Consider the following 23,687-nt stretch of genomic DNA (forward strand, 5'->3'; position numbering starts at 1 on the left):
TCCTCTACGTATATTCCCACTTGCATCAGAAAACCGCGACACTGATCGAGATCTCCGTTGTAGCGCTCCGGCACCGTGATCGGCGGGGCAACGGCGCGTGGAGGAGAAGGCGGAAGAGGTGTTTGTGCCGCTTGGGTTGCGAGCAGTTGTTCCAGTGATGTCAGCCTTCCTTCCAGGCTCCTTGCTGGGTCCATGTTAGAGGCGAAGTATTCTGTGACGCGGAGTGACAGAGAGTCGGACCCAGATAAGCAAGGCAAGCAGGGTTTATTAACCGGTCTTGACAAAGCAGCTGAAGTGTCCAAAACGAGAGGCAAGAATCCGAGTCGGGGGCAGGCAGGAAGGTCGAAGTCCGGGATGGCAGTCCGACGAAGAGGCACGTAGACGAGACACCGGAGAGGAAGGCAAAACAGGACACTGGGCTGGGCAGGCTGATCAGGAACGGGAGCTGGGCTGGAGAGAAAAGGTAAGAACGAAAGGCGCTGGACAAAGGTAAGACTGACGGACACGAGGTAAGCGGGGAGACGAGAGACAAGAAGCTGCTCGGTAAGGCACAATAGTGACATTGGCTCAATACTTCGCACCATGGTTTGGATCCTACTTCCTTTTATATCTCCGATGATGAAGTCAAAGTCGCTACACCTGTCGAGTCCCGCCCCTCCGGGACCGGGAACGTCACAATTGGTCCCAAGGCTGCAAGAAATAAGTTTCACCACCTCAGCATTAGTGGCCTTCCTACACAACCTAACACAGGGGTTAGAAATCTTGGTCTTCTAGTAGATTCAGATCTAAGTTTTGATGCTCACATAAGAAGTATTACTAGAACTGCGTTTTATCATCTACGAAACATAGCCAAGCTCTGTAAGATGCTCTCACTTCGTGATGCAGAAAAAATAATACGTGCCTTCGTGACTTCCAGACTAGACTACTGTAATGCCCTCCTTTCTGGTTGCCCGTCTGGTTCCTTAAATAAACTTCAGCTGGTACAAAATGCAGCAGCCAGCGTTCTCACAAATACTAAAAAATTTGATCACATCACACCAGTCTTATCCTCCCTTCACTGGTTACCAGTTAAGTCTCGGATTGACTATAAAATACTGCTGTTAACCTATAAAGCACTGAATGGCCTTGCACCAGAATACCTTAGTGATCTGCTGACCACATACAATCCCCCACGCTTGCTTCGATCTCAAGGTGCGGGATATCTGTTAGTACCTCGGGTAGAAAGAGCTACGGCAGGCTGCAGAGCTTTCTCCTATAGAGCTCCTCAGCTGTCTTCCACCAGATGTGTGGGTTTCAGGCTCACTCTCAATATTCAAGTCTAGACTAAAAACACACCTATTTAGTTTAGCTTATAGGGACACTAGTTCTAGCTCTAGCTAGCTTCTCACTCCCAGTTAAACCTATAGTGTGAGGTGTAGAGCTGGGTGGGGATCGGTGCCATTGGCTTTGGATAAACTGAATTGACAGTGCTGTCACTCTGGCTTCACAATTGCTTGTGGGATTAGAGTGCTGACATTTCAGGGACTCCCCATGCCTGCATTCCCACCTGCCTCTCCCTCCTACTTATGCTGCCATAGCCATATCTACCGGAGCATTGCACTTCATATTGCACTCAACTACCTTTTAGCACTGCCTATAGTCTCCCTTACTTTGACTAATTGCATTTATTTCCCCTACTTCTCCTGGGGGGAGCTGCCTGGAGACCTCAATCTATCAAGATGTCCAGCACACCCTGCAACATGTGACGTCGCCACTACCAATGACGTCCATGCATCCAGCTCGCCGTTCTGCCTGTGTCATCTTCCTTGTATGACCCGCTCCCTGCATGCCTTCTGGCTGCCTGGCGATTGGAGGGAGAGGTGGCACCGGCTTGTCATCTCCCCCCTGCTCCCCATTTGTGTTTCATATTTAACTGTATTTGACTCTCCCTGCCGGCCCCTGGAGGATGGGCTCCCCCTTTGAGTCTGGTCCCTCCCAAGGTTTCTTCCTTCTAGGGAGTTTTTCCTTGCCACTGACGCCTATGGCTTACTCACTGGGGGCTTTGGGTGGGGATGCTGTAAAGCGCTTTGGGACAATGTAATGTTGTGATAATGCGCTATACAAAAATAAATTTGTTGTTGTTGTTGTTGTTATGTGCGCCGACCAAGTTAACATTTTTGATGTGTTTAATAGTTCAGTGTTGCTGGAACGCGAGCTTTACTGACCTCGCGAAATTTCTCATGAAGACCAGGATGTCGGTCTTTAATATGCTTCGCCAGGTTTGATGTGCTACTTCACTTCATCACCACAACTTTGTAGCACTGTTTGCATAGAGGCTTATCGACATCCTTAGCCTTTCCACACTCATCTGCAAAATACTTGCAAATGGCACTTTTGCGTTCTTTTTTTCTTTTTTTACTAAAGTAGCTTGCGAGGTGCCTTCAGCTACAGCATATACAGTGGTACCTCAGAACTCGAACTTAATCCGTTCAGAACTCCGGATCGAATCCTAAAAAGTACGAGTTCTGATCAAATTTTTCCCATAAGAAATAATGGAAAAACAATTAATTGGCTCCCAGCCCCAAAAAATTACACCTAAATATGTTTTTTTAGCATTTAAACACAAAATGAACCGGATAAAACAAGAAGAGCATATACTGTATTAAACACATCTAAGCACATTTATCAAAACAGTAATTTGTAAAAAAAGAAAATAAACGTATCCAAACAGTGTGTAAAGTTAAAAAAAAAAAAAAAAAAAACAATGTGTCCTGCCCCGATAGACCGCTCCCTCCGTGTGCCACGCCCCCCGTTATCCTTGTGTGGAATCCCCGTGTGATCAGCTGTTTCTGGTTGTTGTCATTAGTCCTCTATATTTCGTCCGCATTTCAGTTTGTTTCCCAGTCTGGTCATTGTATTGTCCGTCTGCGTTTTGCCTGCCTTACCGTATTCCCCGATACCCTGACGTCTGTGCCTTTGTTTCTGTTCCGTCCTCACTCGGCAGGACAATATTATTATAATTTTGTATTAATGGTTTACTATTAATATTAAAATAATGAATAAGAAATCTTTATTTTTTAATGTATAATAATTAGTTACTGTCTATCGTTGTCTAAATGTATTTTTGCTGTCTAAATATATGTATTCAGCTAGTGTAATGCTTTGTTTCCGCTGAGAGACGTGCTGCGTGACTCATTTCCCCACGCATACAAGTTATCTTAGGTCGGCGTTCACGGTTTGACTTCTGAGATTCAGATCGAGCTCTAGGTAATTTTTTTTTCGAACTGGTTGGTTCGACTTTTAAGAAATTCGAGTTCTAATGAGTTCTAGAAATGAGATACCACTGTACCATGTTCGGCCAACTCGGTATGTGTGTGTTAACTAGCGCGAATGCTTTCAGCGGCTTTTGAGAGGAGGGGCTGCGTGACTGCGTGCGTGTGTGTGTGCCTGCTTGCGCTATAGTGGTGCTGTGTGAAGTGTGGCGAATGAGGCAAAAACCGCACTGTTGGTATCAATAATGGTGAAAATGAGTATCTAACCAGATACTTATTTTTAATATCGATTATAGTATCTGAGAATCCATTTTTGACAACCTCAGTGTTTCATTATTTTCAACTCCAGGTTCAGCTATATCTTCCGTTTCTGATCTTTCGTGGTACATTTTTAGCAGTGCAGCAGTGAAAAAGGTCCCCCCTTAAACAGTTTCCAGCTGCGCCACTTTCCGAACGCTGTGTGCCAGTATTGCGGTATAAGAAAAAGTCATATCATAACAATAATAAAAAACGGTTTTCGGTATGAACCAGTATACCGCGAGGCACTATTTACCGCCCACTCTCACTTTATTTATATGTGGAACGACAAGGAAACCTGCATTCTGTGATATGAGTGTACGATGAGGCTTGTAAAATTGAAGTAATTCCGTCTGGTAGGCTAGATCTTTAAGTACCTTATGCGAGTTATGTGTTAAAACTTCCTGCTCCTGGTGACAATTCGAGCTGCTGCATTCTGAATATGCTGCAAGGTATTTAGTGTGCAGTGTGTGGTACCAGATAACAGAGCATTATAGTAGTCTAACCTGCTGTATACAAATTTAAGGCATGTATCAATTTCTCTGTCTTGAATTGTAAGAAATCGTCGCAGTTTGGCGATGTGGCGTAGCTGTAGGAAGCATGCCTTCTATACTGCACTTACAAGCCTCTCAATCAAATCACATGTATCTAAGATGACACCCAGGTTACAGGCTGAGCTGCTGAGGGAAAAGTTCAGCCCTTTGGAGTGGAGTGCAGAGATTATAAATTTCCTGTCTGCAGACCTCCCAAATGTAACTGAAATGTTACACCAAACAAGAACTTGTGTTCAATCCTCAAAGGGCACGTGGACAAACAAACCCCCCAAAATTCTGACAAACTACAAGTATTGATTATGCAAGAATAGGCTGTCATCAGTTAGGATTTGGCCCAGAAGTTGATTGACAACATGCCAGGGCGAATTGCAGAAGTCTTGAAAAGGGCCAACACTGCAAATATTGATTCTGCATAAACTTAATGTAATTATCAATAAAAGCCTTTGACACTGATGAAATGTTTGTAATTATACTTCAGTATAGCATAGAAACATCTGACAAAAAGTGAGCAACACAGAACACCGAAGCAGCAAACTTGTGAAAACCAATACTTGTGTCATTCTCAAACCTGTTGGCCACGACTATATTAGTTACTTGTGCATTCTACAAAGGTTTTTTTTTTTTTACTTTGGCTGTAGCTTAACATTTAAAATTATTCTTTGAGTACTGCATTTTCTGCGTGTTTAGTGGACAAAATAAGCACATGAGGGCAGCATTGACCCATCAGTAATTAGGTACTCCGTTCCCGAAATATCAAAAATCAGGACTTGTTCGTAAAGAATAACGACTTACAGTTAACATACATTAAGCAGGTAACACCAAATGTGGAATTCTTGGAAAGCAACCATTACAAACAAAATTTACTTTAGCGGTAAAAATGATGTGCTACTGTGATGTGCTAGCGGTAAAAATGATGTGATGCTATTAATTTCATGTTCACGATTTAAACTGTATTACAAAATAATACAAGCTAATAGTTTCGACTTCTCCGATCTGAACCTAATCATCACGATTATTCGGCGTGAGGTAAATGAACAGACCGGAGTTTTCGGACTCCGCGTACGCACGCACGCACGCAGGGCGGGGTGCAGTTGATGTCAAAGGAAGCGGCTGTGGTAGGTCGTTCAGCGCGCTGTAACGGCGGCTCGCATTCCGCCCGTACGGGACCGAGTCTGTTCGCGTCGTGCACTTCGGCCGGCGCTCCAGCTCTCTGGATTGCCTCGGTCACCTAAAAAGCCCGTCAAATTCCATCGTCATTACCGAATAGGTAAGGAGCACTAAACTTTTTTATCTACCAGAATATCTTGCCAGGGCCTTGCATCAAAAGGGAAAGTTAATTCTTATTGGCGGCACTAATCTGAGTTTTCGGAAAGCACCTTTATAATTTATAGTGCTAAATCTGGGAAATCCTTCGGCCGTTGTTAGCTTACACATACAGCGTGAATGGTGTCATTTTCATGTGAATACAAGGGAACAAGAGTTCTTTTGTGTTACAATTTATAAATTCACATAATACTAGGAGACAACTTATTAAACAGTTTTACTTGGGTGCTGAAAATGTGCCACTTAAGAAATTAGGTTTAATTTTTTTATGAGAAGAGAAGCTAACTTGGAAACAAAGCGACGGATGCATAATTTCCTGGGGCTGTAGTATTCGACAGGCAAGTTATGAATTCTGGGCTTAAAGCCCATTTCACTCGGTAGCTTACCTGTCTTCCAACGATCTTCTGACTTTTAATTTAATAATTAGTACAAAGTTATTTTGAGAGTAGGGTAAAGCACCGTAACTGTGATGTCGGAGGACTAAGAATGCTGCTTATCTAGGAAAATCTTTCATCATGCACCTTTAAATACCAAGTTAGAATAAACGCGCAATGACGCATGTGATGAATATTAAAGGAAAAATATTGCAGAAATATTACAGAAAAATAATTTTTATGTTGTTCAATTTTGTGTACACTGTACATTATAACAGAGATGCGATGCGTGTTGGGTATGTTCGTTTAGGGGGTTACAGTTTTCTTCTCAATACGCAGCAATAAAAAGCATTCGCGATTTGGGCAAAGTGCGCCCACACTTCAACCCAGTAGAGAGCAATCGGATTTTTTTTTAATCTGCAGTAATGGGAGCAGGAGGTTGCTGGTGATTAAATGGCGGATGGTAGGGGAGAAAAACAAGCAGGCGTTTTGCAGGCGTGCTCCAAAGCGATATGCGCTGGACAGACCATCACCTGCTGGCCCCGCTTCCTGATCGCCCAGCTGAGCAGCAGCCTCTGCTGGGGCTCTTTATGTTCAAACCACACCCGCCACAGTGTAGGAAGAGCAAAGCATTGGCATGTTTCTGTCCTAATCGTTTAACATTTCTCAAGTCCTGCTGCTTCGTCAATCGCTTTACCTGATTTGTCTTCTCTAACATCCAACTGCATTACTAGGTAATTGACAAAACTCTGGATTTTGCAGCTTTAAATGACTACAAGATTAGTACTAGTTCTCTCCACATTTTTCAGCTTTGAGGTGACTGTGGAATTTATATTTCCAGTTAAAATCTAGTTATGTTCACCGTATAAATATCAGTCTTCATCACAGTTTTATGGCAATTGCTTGGCTTTAGTAGAGGGTTCACTGGCCCTATGTGTTTGTTTCTGAGGTCCGATGGGCAAATGAATAGATGCAGTGGCTGCAAACTAAAGCCTTTTGTTTAATTGCAGTAGAGATTTTATATAGGGTCACTTTCCCCATAAAGGGCTAAGCCACCTCATCTGTCTCTGTTGTCATCTGTGGTATGGCAGTTTTTTGTTGCTTTTACAACACATAGCAGAATAGTAGGTATAAGCAGATCCTCTCAATTACAGGCCAGAAAGAACAGCTGAGATCCCAAGCAGTACAGCGCAGAGCTATATGAGATGAGGATAAATTGGGTAAGGACTATAGTCATGACATGACATACTTGCATCAAACAATATCAGTCTTCTGCATCTGGGGCCTTGCATAGCATACCACAACACCCAAGAATCACATTAAAGCCGGGTCACTGCATTGAGCTCTCCTTGCTTTTCACCTTGCTCTACTAGAGGTTTACCTCATCTGTGCTGCTGTTCATAGTCCTGGCATAGGAAAAAAGTTTCAGTGGTGCTTATTTTTATAAGAGTTTTCACATTACTTATTGCTGTTCAGGCTGCTTTGCTAGTTGAAGCTGTAGTCAAGAAAAGGTCTGAAAATTCAGAATCTTTGAAAAGACAAATGTGCAAAATTCACGGCACCCAGTTTTCATGTCAAGTTCACCAAAAAAGAAAAATCAAAATTGTGTTTAAGTTTGAGCTTGGCTTTATAGTGCTTGTGTCTCAGTCTGTCTGTCAGTGTCGATTGTTCTAGGCTAAGCGGAGCTGAAACACAGAGCGGTTGCCAGGCTGTCTGAGTGAACGTGGGAAGACGGGGCTTCTCGGTTCCCTGGGAGGGATTATCAGTGTTCACTTGGCAAACCAGTCATGCTGACTGTGCCTGTGCTGCTCCTTTGCAGATCAGTAGGCTGCTTAACGAAGGATTCTCAGACAGGCCAGCAATGAAGATGGATCAACGCCGTCTAGCCCTGTCCCTCAGCCTGTTTTCCATCAGTCTGGTAAGATCCTCTCATAATTCCTAATGGACTTTATTGGAAGGCCATGTTTTGTCTTCCTGTCTCTGAAAAATAAACTTTTTATTCAGACTTATATAAATCTAATTTTGTAGTGTATCATACAATTGTTTCAATTTTTTTTCTTTTTAAACACAAAATTGATGTATTGATGCCTATACTAGTGTTGGTTAAAAAAACATTTTCTGAAGACAATAAAATAGGAAAATTGCATTAAACTCTAGTAGAGAGAACAAAATTACTAATGATATTCCTTACCCACTTAATTTTCTGGCTGGGCTGTTTTATTGGTTGGGTGGTGATTTCTGATCTGTATCCTGGCTATATTTCAGGATTGCAGTTATAATTTCAACATTTCTTTACTCGGGCTTTGGAGTCCTTAATGTTTCACTTTGATTTTCTCAGTTTTTTTTTTAGATCATATCTGTAGTTATTATTAGGATGTGAATGAAAGACATAAAAACAAACAATGCGATGTTTTTAGGATGAATAAAATGAGAATGGAGTGCACCAGCATTTGATTGATTGGTTTTGGATGCGCACAGCAGAATCTTTACTAATACCAGGGGAAGCCGTCGAGCAGATGTTGACCTGTGTGACCATACAGCACTTGCATCAGTTTTTACGTCAGATTTGTACACAAGGTCTCAAAACGATCCATCCATTATTTATAATTGGTGGTCACACTAAGGATACATTGTCAACTGTTTCTGTAAGTGCTCAAAGGATCTGATATTGAAACATCAGTCACGGTTTACTACAGTTTATTTTCATTATTGGAAAATGAGAAGTAAAGGAGCCAACTAGACAGCTGTGAATAGATTCATTATATGTATATGGGTTTGACCCCTGGTAACCAATGACAGTGAACATGCTGAGGAACACTTGCGTTTACACACATAATGTTCACCAGGATTTATACTGTACAATGTACAGCATTTACGCAGAGGGATGTAATTTAAAAAAGATGTCTCCGTATTATGTTGGTGGACTGTTTGGTATCTGCAGTTATAGTTACAGCCCTTTGCTCAGACAGTGTTCACGTTATGACCATTATCAACGCTAAGCGCTGGTCACATCTTTTGAGGTGGCTTCTCATTTCTTACGACCATAGACAGTGTTCAGGTTATGACCATTAGTGATACTGATTGCTGCTTACACCCTTTTGGGGTGGCTTCTCTTTTCTTATGACCACAGACACTGTTCAGGTCATGATTGTTAGCGACACTAATTGCCGCTTACACCCTTTAGGATGGCTTCTTACCACCACAGACTGTGTTCGGGTTATGACCCTGACCTCAGGTTACACTGTTTGGGATGGCTTCCCTTTTATTACAACCACAGATAGTGTTCAGGTTATGACCAGTGGTTGTACCTCATTCTTGTCACATGGCCCTACTCTTTGCACTTGCATACCATTAACCACACACAGAACATTCAGTAATTTAAACTTCCACACTCTCCTAAGTGTAAATTTCAATTTAAAAAACACGTTTGTTTGTTGAGAGTAAGCAAATGAAATGCATAGTCCTTTAAAAGTTATTACTGAAATGGTTATTGTGATAGAGCCTGACAGATCCTAGCTGATTTTCTGACCACTTGCATTTTACATTAGTCGTTCTGACTAAGGGACTAAATTAATAACATCTATTGTTTCATGTTATGCTCTCATTTTTTTCATGGTGTCGCAAAATACACCGTTTAGAGCAACATTTTTTCATCATTTGGATGACAGATTTGCAAGGTTACATGCCACCACATGGGATGTGGGACTTGTATGGGAGTTTTTATTGGATTTTACTATTTGTAATCCACAGAAGACAATCTACAAATATGTGCTATGATCCACCAATATTTAATTATCCACAAATATGTATTTTTTTGTGTTTTGTAAAATCATATCCACAAAAATAGAGAGCAATTTTTACATGTGAAACGTGTTTTGGATTTTTGTCCAGTTCATACCACTATGGAGCACTTAAGAGGTCTGGGTGGGAAAATATTTTTTAAAAAAGTTTGTGTTCACTCACAATAGTTTTGCAATCCCACTACAATTGCCCACTTGCTATTTGCTGCAAACGTGATGGCATGGATAAACCTAAATAATATAGACATGTCCTGTAAAGTGTGCTTTAAGCATTAAACTATGGGGGACAGTGTACACCATGTAACTTTAATATTATGAGTTTATGCATATTTATTAATTATTGCCCTGTGTCCATTCATCGCCAGGGACTTTAAGCTGGCCAGCTGGGCTGCTGAACATGAAGTGCACACACAAACTTTTGAAATATATTACAAAAATTACAAAAAGATATTACAGCCAGAAAACTGACTATAAAGTTAACTTTATTGGGGTTTTGGAGTTATGGTTTAAACTTGAACCTGCTTTGTGGAATATTTCAGTATAGATTTGCATATCCTCACATACATCATCAAGTGAGAATACCAGGGAGGTATACCCAAAAGTGGGTTCGGATTTAAACAAGAACTATGACACTGAGCTAAACTTTATATTCAGTTTTCCGGCTATAAGATCTTTCAGCAAAATCAAGCAACACCCCTTAGTTTTCCAGATTTCTTTATGGGCATATTTTAATTAATATTTCAATGTTTGTGTGTGCACTTCACCTTCAATGACCCAGCTGTCTTGTTTACAGTCACTGGTGGTGAATGGATACAGTTCAGTTATTAATAAATGCATTTAAAAACACGTATGAAAATTACATAGTGTGCACTGTCCCCCATAGTTAAATGCTTAAAGCACACAACTGGAAATGTCTGTACAGTGGAACCTCGGATTACGAGTAACGCGGTTTATGAGTGTTCCGCAAGATGAGCAAAAATTTGTAATAAATTTTGACTTGGAAACCGAGCAAGTCCTGGTTTACGAGGGCCAAGTATCATCAAAAATCATATGGCACACATGCGCTCCTTGTTTTTCTTGTTTTTACGTGCGCTCGGCATCAAAACAGGAAGCGCATGCGTCATCACAACTGAACCAATGGTTATTCACTTTCTCACGCTCCGGAATTGTGGGTAATCGTCTCCCATGCTCGGTCTCAGTCGGCATGCCTCACTCGTATAGTCAAAATTTAGTAGAAAAGCACCAACTGAATAAGGGCGTAGCAGTGCGAGCGATGAATCTGTTTAACGACAATGCAATGTCCACATTTTTGTGAAATCGAAAAGAAGGCAAAAGAGGCTGTCATTGGATGGGTTCCTTGTTAGTCGCACAAACAGAAAAAGATTCCAGTGAGCCAACAGATAGCAGTAATTCCGTTAATTATAGTGAAAGTCGTCCTACAAAATAACCCTCCTCTTCTCCTCTCTCGTCTCCCTCACACCATCCACGATTCTTTTCAAAGGTAAACCACAGGTTAATTTGTTTTATGTATTTTTACTTTATATTTTGTATTAATAATTTGTATATGAATATTTTTGAGTTGTGGAGCGGATCATATGAGTTTCCAATATTTCTAATGGGAAAATTCACTTTGATATACGAGTGCTTTGGATTACAAGCATGTTTCCGGAACGAATTATGCTCGTAAACCAAGGTACCACTGTATTATTTATGTTTATACTTATTAGTCCATTAATTATATCTTTTGAACTTTAAATGGGTATAGTTCAATTATTAGTTACTGAAAAGTATTGTGTGGGAAAGCAAACTATTATGAGAGAACTATTTCAAAAAACTATTCTAAAAAATATTTTGCCACCCAGTCCTCTTACAGGCTCTGCATACCACAGCTGATCTGTGTAATAAGTACATCAATATCCACAAATATGTATTTTATCGTATTCACAAAAATACGGAGCGATTTGTGCATTACATTTGTGACATCGCTCCTTTTTATTTGCAGATTTTTGTCCAATTCCAACTGCAGCTGACCTGTAGAATAAATCCTTAAATACGAGGTGCAGCTGTTATGATATTATCGGGATATAAGATGACATGTATCGGGATATGAGATTTTGGTCATATTGCAAAACCCAAGCTCGACTTCTGTCTCCTCTGTGGCATGTGGGTTGTGGGAAGGTACTCTGATTTTTTTTCCCCACAGTTAGGCTAAACATAATCTCTAAATTGCCCACAGGATATGATTGTGTGCACATCCTGTGATGGACTGGCATCCTGTCCAGGGCATACCTGGGACTGGCTCAGATTCAGTGGTTAGAAGAGGGATTGATGGAAAGGAAGAGTATAACATTAAACTCACTCAGTGTCTTACTGAGCCTCACTAAAATAAGCAACATTGAATGCAGCATTCTGAACCAACTGTCAGCATGCTTTCAGCTGCTGCAGTCCGTTTTCTATGTTTTCATAGAAACTAGGATGGCCTAATCTGATGGTGGCAATGCCTGCATGCAGCCTATCTGCTGCAGAAAATTTCATGCAAATGAAATGCATAGTCCTTTAAAAGTTATTACTGAAATGGTTATTGTGATAGAGCCTGACAGACCCTAGCTGATTTTCTGACCACTTGCATTTTACATTAGTCGTTCTGACTAAGGGACTAAATTAATAACATCTATTGTTTCATGTTATGCTCTCATTTTTTTCATGGTGTCGCAAAATACACCGTTTAGAGCAACATTTTTTCATCATTTGGATGACAGATTTGCAAGGTTACATGCCACCACATGGGATGTGGGACTTGTATGGGAGTTTTTATTGGATTTTATTATTTGTAATCCACAGAAGACAATCTACAAATATGTGCTATGATCCACCAATATTTAATTATCCACAAATATGTATTTTTTGTGTTTTGTAAAATCAAAACCTTCAGGCCTATCTTTCTCCCCTCACAGCTTTCCGTCTTAGCCAATTCATGGGAGAACACGAATACAACAGAAGAAAACCCGCAGGAGCACATGTACAAGGAAATCACCAGATACAGAATCATGAATGCTCAGTTTGAGTGCTACCAGAGGATCATGAAGGATGTCAACCGAACACGAGAAGGTAATGCAGTTTAAACCAACTTATTTTAAGTGGAGAAGGTCGCAATTTCATAGCATCATTTAAAGGCTCAGGAATCATATTAAGTTTGGTAGTCCTGCTGACTTGTCATCAGAAAGTAGAACTCATTCTCAGTCAGGTGAACAAAGTGGGTGTTGACCAATGTTCCTTTTCACCATACAACAGTAGACAACCTCAGAATCACTTGCTACAATGGCTGACCTTGTGTATTAGGAGCAAAGTAGCATTACTTCGAGGTTGTTAAAGGATCCAGTGTCAAGTTAGGAAGATCACTGATAAGTGCAGAGAAACATTGTTTAAGAACAATGTTCCTCAATGTCCTGATTTTAGTAAGCCATGCCAAAAAAGTACATTTGACTTGAGCTGAGTAGAGTTTCAGAAATGTAATGCATACTCTCTCCGGTACTATTGCTTCACCTGAGGAGGTGAGTAGTAAACTAATTGCACGGTAGAACAGAGAGCCAGAGTGACTTGATGACAGAGATGGTGAGCACAGCAGCCTCCATATCATTGCTCTCCAAACAGGGTCCATGTGTAACCGCACCTGGGATGGCTGGCTATGCTGGGACGACACCGAAGCCGGCATCACCTCTGATCAGTTCTGCCCCGACTACTTTGACAACTTTGACCTTACAGGTGATGACATCTGCTTTTCTTAACCACTTTATCAATTTCAATGAGTGTGAAAGTTAATCAGACAGGGCCCCCTTGGATATAAAATGCAGGTAGGAAAGATCACATGACCCTACAACACTAGATGATTTATGATAGGAGTACAACATAAAGAAGAAAAATTGACCATAATATATCTGGGCGTTCCTGTTTACTGATTGCATACTTTGTATTTCATTACAGAAATGGTGACAAAGATTTGCACAGAGAGTGGCTATTGGTTCATACATCCTGAAAGTAATAGAACCTGGACCAACTACACCAGCTGTAGAAAAACTATCATTGAAGGAGGAATAGTACGTTAAATAACAACCTCTCCACCACAGTTACAAGATAACATAAGAGTAACACAAAAATGAAACAAGTGAGTGCTATAATGGATGCTGTGTGATCCAGACTATTTGTTTTGCAGACTGCGATGAATTTGTTATACTTGGCCCTGATTGGTGATGGATTGTCACTTATATCTTTGTTTATTTCACTTGGGATCTTTTTCCACTTCAAGTAAGTAAATAACTAATTCAGAAAAGATTTTCATAATGCGAATCTTGTTTATACTGTATGATGGCTGAAAAGTTTGTGTAGACTGTACAAAAAAAAGCATGCACACTTCATTTTGAATGTTGATTTCACTTGAATCTTGCGTGTTTATTCTATGCAGGAGTTTAAGTTGCCAAAGGATTACTCTGCACAAGAACCTCTTCTTCTCCTTCGTATTGAATTCCATTGCCTCAATCTGGTTAATGACTTCCACCAAGAACAATGAGGTGGTGCAGCAAAACCCAGTAAGTACGATCTAGGTGTGATGTAGCGGCATTGATGGGACAACTGCTAGCTGGCCTTAACTGGCTCATGTCTACTTTTCTATCGCATCAGACCAGCTGCAGGCTGTCCATGCTGATCCATCTCTACCTGTTCGGCTGTAACTACTTCTGGATGCTGTGTGAGGGGATCTACTTGCACACTCTCATTGTGGTGGCGGTGTTTGCTGAGAAACAGCACCTGATGTGGTACTATCTGCTGGGATGGGGTATGTTTAGGCCGTGCTGCTGCTGAAAGGATTTGATTCAGACTGAAACCAGTTTGACAAAAATTTGAATTCCTCCCCCAGGATTCCCACTGATACCAGCCCTGATCTACGCAGTAGCCCGCAGTTACTACCACAATGATAAGTAAGTTTGGGACTAGGGCTGTTGTGATCACGTCACAATGTAATCGTGATTATATGGTGCATGCGCAATCATCACCAGGGCTTCAGGTGACGGGTGAAACATTTGTACGGACGCTGGCTTTTCTGTACTATACGGACGTTTACATATGCCCACAGACTAGTAAGCAGTTTAGTAGTGTGCCTAAAATATTAATGAGATGCGTATTGTGACACCTAAAAGTTAGTGATCTGCATAAATTCAGTGTATTCTTATGTTTAATAAACATGCCGGACTTGAAACTGCAAAAAGTTCCAACACACTACCATTGTCTTTTTATCTTGGATATCCACGATATAGGGTATATTCATTCATGTATAAACTCACCTAAAGGATTATTAGGAACACCTGTTCAATTTCTCATTAATGCAATTATCTAATCAACCAATCACATGGCAGTTGCTTCAATGCATTTAGGGGTGTGGTCCTGGTCAAGACAATCTCCTGAACTCCAAACTGAATGTCAGAATGGGAAAGAAAGGTGATTTAAGCAATTTTGAGCGTGGCATGATTGTTGGTGCCAGATGGGCCGGTCTGAGTATTTCACAATCTGCTCAGTTACTGGGATTTTCACACACAACCATTTCTAGGATTTACAAAGAATGGTGTGCAAAGGGAAAAACATCCAGTATGCGGCAGTACTGTGGGCGAAAATGCCTTGTTGATGCTAGAGGTCAGAGGAGAATGGGCCGACTGATTCAAGCTGATAGAAGAGCAACTTTGACTGAAATAACCACTCGTTACAACCGAGGTATGCAGCAAAGCATTTGTGAAGCCAAAACACGCACAACCTTGAGGCGGATGGGCTACAACAGCAGAAGACCCCACCGGGTACCACTCATCTCCACTACAAATAGGAAAAAGAGGCTACAATTTGCACGAGCTCACCAAAATTGGACAGTTGAAGACTGGAAAAATGTTGCCTGGTCTGATGAGTCTCGATTTCTGTTGAGACATTCAAATGGTAGAGTCAGAATTTGGCGTAAACAGAATGAGAACATGGATCCATCATGCCTTGATACCACTGTGCAGGCTGGTGGTGGTGGTGTAATGGTGTGGGGGATGTTTTCTTGGCACACTTTAGGCCCCTTAGTGCCAATTGGGCATCGTTTAAATGCCATGGCCTACCTGAGCATTGTTTCTGACCATGTCCATCCCTTTATGACCACCATGTACCCATCCTCTGATGGCTACTTCCAGCAGGATAATGCACCATGTCACAAAGCTCGAATCATTTCAAATTGGTTTCTTGAACATGACAATGAGTTCACTGTACTACAATGACCCCCACAGTCACCAGATCTCAACCCAATAGAGCATCTTTGGGATGTGGTGGAACGGGAGCTTCGTGCCCTGGATGTGCATCCCACAAATCTCCATCAACTGCAAGATGCTATCCTATCAATATGGGCCAATATTTCTAAAGAATGCTTTCAGCACCTTGTTGAATCAATGCCATGTAGAATTAAGGCAGTTCTGAAGGCGAAAGGGGGTCAAACACCGTGTTAGTATGGTGTTCCTAATAATCCTTTAGGTGAGTGTATGTCATGTGGCACTTATTGTTTATTGCTTCCAAGATTTACTAAAACAATGGCATGGTGTGCTCCAGCAACTGAATTTAATGAGCATAAGGATGCGCTGAATTTATACAGACTACTGACTTTTGGGTGTCACAATATGCATCCCATTAATATCTTAGGCACATTAGTAATCTGCTTACCAAATTGTGGGCATAAGTAAATGTCTGTAAAGTACTGAAAAGCCGGCGTCCGGACAAATGTTTCACTAGTCATCTAAAGCCCTGGGGCCAGTTGCACAAAACACCTTAAGACTTTCCTTAAAGTCCGAGTTAAGGTCTCCTTAAAATAAAGTTGGTTGCACAAAACACCCTTAAGTCTCCTTAAAATTTTCTCTTAAGTATTTAAGTTTTTCTCCTAATCTTGGTCTTATACTTAAGGAATCCCTTAACGATAAGACCTTGGCAACCAAACTAAGAGAAAAAAATTAAGGTACCTCTAACCGTACATTAACTGCAACATGGCCAAGTTTATGATAATAAATAACGAAAATGAACGCATCCCAAAAAGAGTTTTCCGCGACCGGGATAACCCCTTAGATACAATTTGATTTTGCTTTATAAATTTGACCGGCAGTCAATTTATGATTTGTCCAATCGTCTTCAGTTGGATCACTGCACAGTCCGAAGCTGTGCTCTCCCAGCTGCATTGCAATTAATGATTGCTCTGCGGCTTTATGCTACGGGCTCGTTCCAGGCTGTAATAGGCGATGTATTTCATGTCCACAAGTCAACGGTGTGCCCTGTCATTCACCGAATTTCAAACGCCATTGCCCGTCTGTTGAACACCGTGCTGAAATTCCCCTCTAAACAAGGAGAGGATGAAATAGCAACACACTTCTTTAATGTAGCCGGCTTCCCAAGAGTGTGCAGGGTGATAGATCATAGATGGGACCCACATCAGGATTCAAGCTCCAGTACAATATGAAGATCAATTTATTAACAGAAAAAAATCAATGTTCAGTTAGTTTGCAATCATGAACATAAAATAACTAACATTGTAGCACAATGCAGACTTCTTGAATTAATTTTCATTGCAGTTTCCTCCCACGTTCGTTGTTTTCTGTTTGCTGTTATTTGCTGATCAAATTTACTTTTTAATATGTTCTTTCTTTTATTGTATTCCTCCAAAAGTATAATCTTTTCCTCCTCTGACCAATTTGGCTTTCTTGTCTTTTCTCCTATTTTTTTTTTTTTTTTTTTTTTACTTTTTTTTACTTTTTTAGTAACTTTGTGAGGCGATAACGGGTATCAAAAGCAGGCGCGAGTGCAAGCAGATGAACTGTCTCCATGGAAACGGGACAATTTTACTGCTGTAAAACGTCTTTCAATGTTGTAAATCCCTTAATGTTTTTCCTTAACTAAGGAAACTTTTTAAGGGGTTCTGTGCAACACCCTTAAATAAATCCCTTAGCTAAGGAGAAATTAAACCTTTAAGTGTCTTAAGGGGAAAACTTAAGTTGTTTTGTGCTACCGGCCCCTGGTGACTATTACGCATGCACCATATGATCACGATTACATCGTTACGTGATCACAACAGCCCTATTTGGACACTACCGCTTGTTAGTTTACAGTGTTCACTTTGGGAAAGTTTAGTTACTGATGTACTGTCTAACATCCTAAAGGAGAGCAGGCACTTAGGAAGGGTGGTCACTTTACTGCTAAATTTAAAGACCCCATGAATAAGCAAATTTATACTTGGATAATAAAGTATGCCTTGTATTGCAAAATAAATGTTTATGGGTGTCTTTTATATAGAATGTAAGTTCAGCAGCTGCGATCTGCATTCAGACCTGTGGAGATAGATATTTGCTGTTAGATGCCGAGGGCACCAAAGGCTTTCATATGAAGCTACAAAGCCACTGCTATATACATGCATTCATGCACATTTCAATAGAGAAAGGGAACAAAACATCAACTATGTAAACTCCAAATGCTAATATTGGTTCTCCACCCCACAGTTGTTGGATCAGCTCTAATACATCACTGCTGTACATCATCCATGGCCCTATTGTGGCAGCTTTATTGGTAGGAATACTCCACTTGTATCTGTATCTTTGCTTTTATTCAAATCGGATGTACTAACCAATTTCTCTATTCTCTTTCTCAGGGATTAAGTTAGTTGGTGTGACTATAGTGGGTGGGCCAATATTTTTTACTGAATTTTGGATATCGTCAACATATTTCATTAGAGAAAATGTCCTTGTTTTTGATGTTTTAGGGGTGTAAGATTAGTTAATTAGCTTTTAACTAGAACTCAGCAGCCATAAGTGGGTTGTAACTTGCAATTAATTACATTACATTAATTACTGCTATTGGCTATTACTTACACATTGTTAGAGGCTAGAGTGGATCCTCTGATTATTGGATCACTCTGGGGTTCCCTCAGATCCGTGTCTTACCATGATCTTGATCCTGCTCTCCACAGGTTAACCTCTTCTTTTTGCTCAACATCATCCGTGTTCTGATCACCAAGCTCAAGGTGACCCATCAGACGGAGACTAGCCTATACATGAAGGCTGTACGGGCCACACTGATTCTGGTGCCGCTCCTGGGGATCCAGTTTGTGCTGTGGCCATACAAGCCCCATAGTCATGTGGCATCTGAAGTCTACGATTATATTATGCACATCCTGATACATTACCAGGTGGGGGTCACCTTCAGTAAGTCATGACCTTTACAAATGAAATCCAAGTCTAAATATGCATACCATCTTTCAGATTTTCTATAGATCATTTCTAAGTTGTCCTTCTGTCAGAGCAATCACATTTTATATACATATTTTTAAATGGGCACCCATTTTGCAAAGTAATTAAATGGGACCCTTTGCACAGTACTGGGTATTGACTGATTGATAAAGACTGATGCTGGTCAAGTTATTTTTCTTCCTGGCAGTATTCATGTTGCAGTTGTTGAATGCAATTTCAATGAAGGGTCATCATAACACTTTACTAAGCCACATGTAGTGTTTATCTTCCTTCTATCATTTGGTCTTTTATTTACTTTCAGGGGCTGCTGGTGGCCACCATATTCTGTTTCTTTAATGGGGAGGTAAGGTTCAAGATACTTTCTTCTCCCAAATATACAAACTACTATACATGGCACAAGCTTTGGGGTCACAATATATAGGTACAGTAAAGTCATGTTATATTGGACTCACTTATAACGGAATATCGTCTATAACGGACAAGGTCCGCTGGTCCCGGCCGTGCACCTTTAAAAACATGCAGAAAAAGCATTGGATATAGCGGACTTGCATATAACGGACAAACAATTTGGTCCCCAGGGCCGCTTTTAGCTGTAGTGTTGTTCAGCTATAACGTACATGCAGGCTCCACCTACAAGGCGCGTGGCGTGCCGGTGATATCCAGTGCAGATACGTAGTCGGGATTATTAATAGTCACGCATCTGGTCAGGTAAAGTTGGATTACTACATGTACAATATAATAATCTATACCACAAGTGTGTCTGCTGGGGTGTGGCATGAGTAAATGGTTTTGTGTTCTGGGCATACAGCAACTCTGGATATAACGGACTTTGGATATAACCGACTGTTTTGCCAGGTCCCTTGAAGTCTGTTATAACTGGATTTTACTGTTGTGCAATACAGCTTGAACTAGACTGAATTTAAAAAGTCATGAATGAACTGGCACAACACTGCAAATGGGTGGTGGTATTGAAAGTATTCTTCCATTGAGGTGATGCAGCTGCAATATTGTCTACAGGTGCAAGGGGTTCTGAGAAGACACTGGAACCAGTATCGCATTCAGTTCGGTACACCCTTGGCTCACCCAGATGCCCTGCGCTCAGCATCCTACACAGCCTCCAGCATCACCGATGTGCCCGGCTGCTACAGCATCGAAAGCCTCACGGAACACTTTAATGGCAAGGGCTGCCATGACACTGAGACCAGCATATTCAAACCAGAGAGCCCCTTTGCCTGAAGGATCACCTCACAGCCATTATTGAAGACTAGATACAGTGGAAAACCAAATACTAGAGAGCTGTTATCCTCATACTAAAAATGAAGTACATCATACAAGATACTAACATGAAAATAGTGGGCTTGCCAATCAGTATGAATTACTAAACACTGGGATCTGTTCCTCTGCTTTTCCCAAAATAGAATGTGTGTCCTGGCACCCTTCTTCATCCCTATCCAAATATGTATTTAAAAAGACATCAGTACAATTTTCAGGACTGGCAGCACCTTATTTGTAGCCACTATGAACTGTCAGTGTGTGTGTGCGCGTCGAGGACAGAGTGGAAGCACTTGGATATACGCTGATGCACCTTGACAAATTGCCCCTGGTCTTCTGTACTCGTGCCATCAAACTCAATGCCTTCTCTTCACCACATCATCCACAGCTCTCTTTTCTTCACAGTCGTGGTCTTTAGATGGAGAATCTGATTGGGTGACCCAGCCATTCCATAAGAGGCATGTTCACTGTTGCAGTGAGTCCATCAAGCTTGTACCTGGTCATTTTCTTCCTTTTTACCTGCAATGTCTCTCTTGACTACTGGGTCTTTTGTTGTTGAAGATTGTTCCAAGGAGGCAAAAATTCTGAGTGTTAACCATCAACAGCTAGGAGCTGACCCCATTCATGACATTTGATTTTCCAGTGATAACATGCATATAATTCACTTGTTAGTCTTCAGAAATTCTCAGGAAATGCAGATAATCATACCCTTGATTACAATTCATTTAAATAAGAGAAAAATTAATTCCTAAGAAGCCTCTTCGTGATAGTGGGGATAAGATCATTAGCATTAATTTTAGCTACATGGTCCTGTGTTGTATGATAAAGTCAGTAGGTCACTTTTCAGTGGTAAGGAGTTGGTAGAGTTACTGCTGCGTATCTTTACATCTCGTGTGTAGGACTTATGCTCTTAACTACCCTTGTGGGTTTGGTTTCTGGCAGCGAGCGACAGAGTGTTGGCAGCCCTCCTGACATCTGGGATGGGTTCTGCATTGACGCAACCCAAATGGAACAGAACAGATTTGGAAAGATTAACTTGATTGAGTTTTACGTTGTGATTTGATTTATTTCATGCTGTCTCAAACATGAAGATGTTTAAATACTAATAGTCCAATGGTTCCCTTATGGTGAACCACAGTTTATATCAGTTTTGGAAAAAACTTTTGTGTTTATAACATTGTACTCAAAGGACATTTGCATCTCTGTACCTGAATATATGACCTCATCATATAATTTTAAAGTTAGTAAACTTGTGAAATTTCCTTAATAAATTAATATTTTACATAGTCTGCTCATTCAGCTATATACGGAATTATATTTCTTCAGTAAAAAGTTAATAATGCGAAGGTACAGGGGTTTAACGGCATATGGCTGTCTGTACAGGACACCTGCTCACTGCTCAGAATGTAAATTGGAGGATCCTTAAGCATCAGCTTCAGTTAACCAAGCGATCGGCTGATTATGGTGATAAGCTTTATAGTGCTTTAGCCAGTCAAGCTATTCATTCTTGCACATTTATAGCCGCTTATTAGAAAGTGCCATTATTACACTGATTATGTTTTGTGCAATTATTGTGTTACATTTAATTGACTGTATGGTAAAACATATACCTTCACATTATCATGAAAGGACAATACAGTTTGAAAATCATTGAATATCAATGCTCCTGCTACAATGGTCCATGCTAGTACCCCTGTAATACACAGTATGGTGCTGACTGTGGCTTTTAGCTTCCACACTGGGTTTTGCTCATAGAACCATTCATAGGAAGTCCAGCTCCATGCATTATGCCAATTGCCTTTCTTGTGTGGCCCAGCTGTGTTAAGGGAACATTGTACGCTTCTGGCATCTATACAGGATTTATTTCCATTATTAATTTTCCATTAGTGGTTTTCAGAACATAAAAGACCGAACAAGTTGTTTTAACTTATTTTTTTTTTAAGTCAGATTGCTGGAAAGAACCCTGGCCACATTCAGAAGTTGTAAATATAGTTGTAAAGGTCAAAGGTTGTTTGTGTTTTTGCATTACATGTATGTATTTATACCTAATATGTCATATTGTATGTACCGATAAACACAGACCTACCAGAGTGCACATCAGCGTGTATCTTTGATCACACGTGACACCAGGCGCCAGTGCACTTTTTCTTTTTAAAGAACAATGAGTCTTAAAGCTATTATGGTGCAGACTTCTGGCTCCAGGTCTCCACTGAGTTTGAACTTGAGTGTAATCGCATAAAAGCCAACAGCAGTTAATCATATCACCCACTGTGGTCACAGCCGATTGGAGATGTGGAATTGGTTGGGGTCTTTCATTTGGGAAGTTTCCTTCTGGCTGTAGAATGTTAACATGACTGACAAAAAAATATAACACAATCATAAATGTATATTCTGCATGTAATCCTCACTCATATGCAGTTCACTTGGACATAGAATCACCACTACAGCATGTGCAGAGTATCAGTATTCCAAGGACTGCTGCATGCGGTGACAGCTTCCACAGCACATCGTAACCATGGGATTATCGGTCTGTCCCCCGCTGAAGTGTGACTCTTCACATGATGACAGAGGCTGTGTGGTGAGGACTGTGCATGTGCATCATAAGTATTGTACTGTATTTCACTTTTAAATTGGACCCCCTGCTGGTCCTTTTCTGCTGTATAAATGTAATGATAAACACACACAGGTTTTTTTTTCTCCATTGAACTTAGCTGATGTTGCTATGATGATCTCTGTTTTATTATACAATTATAAACCATTATCTGAAAACACGATAAGTCTGATCTGTATTCATTAAGAAAAAACAAACACATTTGATCACATATTTCCAGCACTTGCTATCATTCCATTTGAGTTTCTGCCTGAATAGCTGAGTGGCACAGCCCAGTTAATTAAAGTTCATGCTTATTAGACATACAGCCAGCAGACAGAAACTTACCCTTATTCTACTATATTGAGGTGACATGTTGGCAGGCATTCAAAGCTAGCCCACTACATACATATCCTGTTAACATTCTATTTACATTTCACCTATTTCTCCTTTTTTATCCTGATAACCAGGCTTGTGGCTGAGATGTTATAAATGTAGTGGCTATGTACAACCTTCCCGTTACCTATACAGAAATTAAATTTATAGCCAGCTACCTCAGACATCAGAGAAAATTTTAAGGTAATCATTAAATTCTGACTTGGAACTCCTGGAAGGATATAAATTTTGGAGCTATTTTCCCGTGCTGGATGATTGTACCAGCTCCAGATCTCCATCCAGTCACACTAGTCCTGCAGACTTTGCAAGAATGAATGAGGAGCCATTTGGAAGAAGTTTGTGTTACTCATCTAAACAAATAAAAAGTGGCCACACAATCATACTACAGTAGGTCTGCATTGTTTTGGACTAGGCATTATTAATAGATCCTGTGCATTATAATGGGAATACAAGCCCTAACAGAGAATTGCCAAATGTCATACTAAAATCAATAGCATGTGCCATCTTTGGATACAGAGCTAATAGAATAAATCAGTGTAG

General features: G+C 40.7%; 1 protein-coding gene across 2 annotated transcripts; it reads left to right on the top strand.

Moving 5' to 3' along the window:
- Positions 1-722: 722 nt before the first annotated feature.
- Positions 723-22,932, top strand: LOC140592724 (calcitonin gene-related peptide type 1 receptor-like). Of its 2 annotated transcripts, XM_072716942.1 has the most exons (14): positions 723-5,369; positions 6,954-7,019; positions 7,619-7,717; positions 12,554-12,707; positions 13,251-13,361; positions 13,581-13,693; positions 13,810-13,901; positions 14,059-14,182; positions 14,274-14,427; positions 14,509-14,569; positions 18,143-18,209; positions 18,610-18,828; positions 19,191-19,232; positions 19,907-22,932. In XM_072716942.1, the coding sequence occupies exons 2-14, from the start codon at positions 7,005-7,007 to the stop codon at positions 20,123-20,125; spliced, it is 1,470 nt and encodes a 489-aa protein (XP_072573043.1). In that variant the 5' UTR covers positions 723-5,369; positions 6,954-7,004; the 3' UTR covers positions 20,126-22,932. The 2 variants fall into 2 exon arrangements, with proteins under 2 accessions (XP_072573043.1, XP_072573052.1); XM_072716951.1 differs by lacking the exon at positions 6,954-7,019.
- The last annotated feature ends 755 nt before the right edge of the window (positions 22,933-23,687 follow it).

Source organism: Paramormyrops kingsleyae, chromosome 1 (genome assembly GCF_048594095.1).
Source record: "Paramormyrops kingsleyae isolate MSU_618 chromosome 1, PKINGS_0.4, whole genome shotgun sequence".
Classification (NCBI taxonomy): Eukaryota; Metazoa; Chordata; class Actinopteri; order Osteoglossiformes; family Mormyridae; genus Paramormyrops; species Paramormyrops kingsleyae.

What these genes read in the sequence shown, in the direction of transcription:
- LOC140592724 (XM_072716942.1), top strand. An exon ending in TGACAACTTTGACCTTACAG is followed by an intron (nt 13,362 to 13,580) that starts GTGATGACATCT and finishes ATTTCATTACAG; the next exon opens with AAATGGTGACAAAGATTTGC. An exon ending in GTACTATCTGCTGGGATGGG is followed by an intron (nt 14,428 to 14,508) that starts GTATGTTTAGGC and finishes TTCCTCCCCCAG; the next exon opens with GATTCCCACTGATACCAGCC.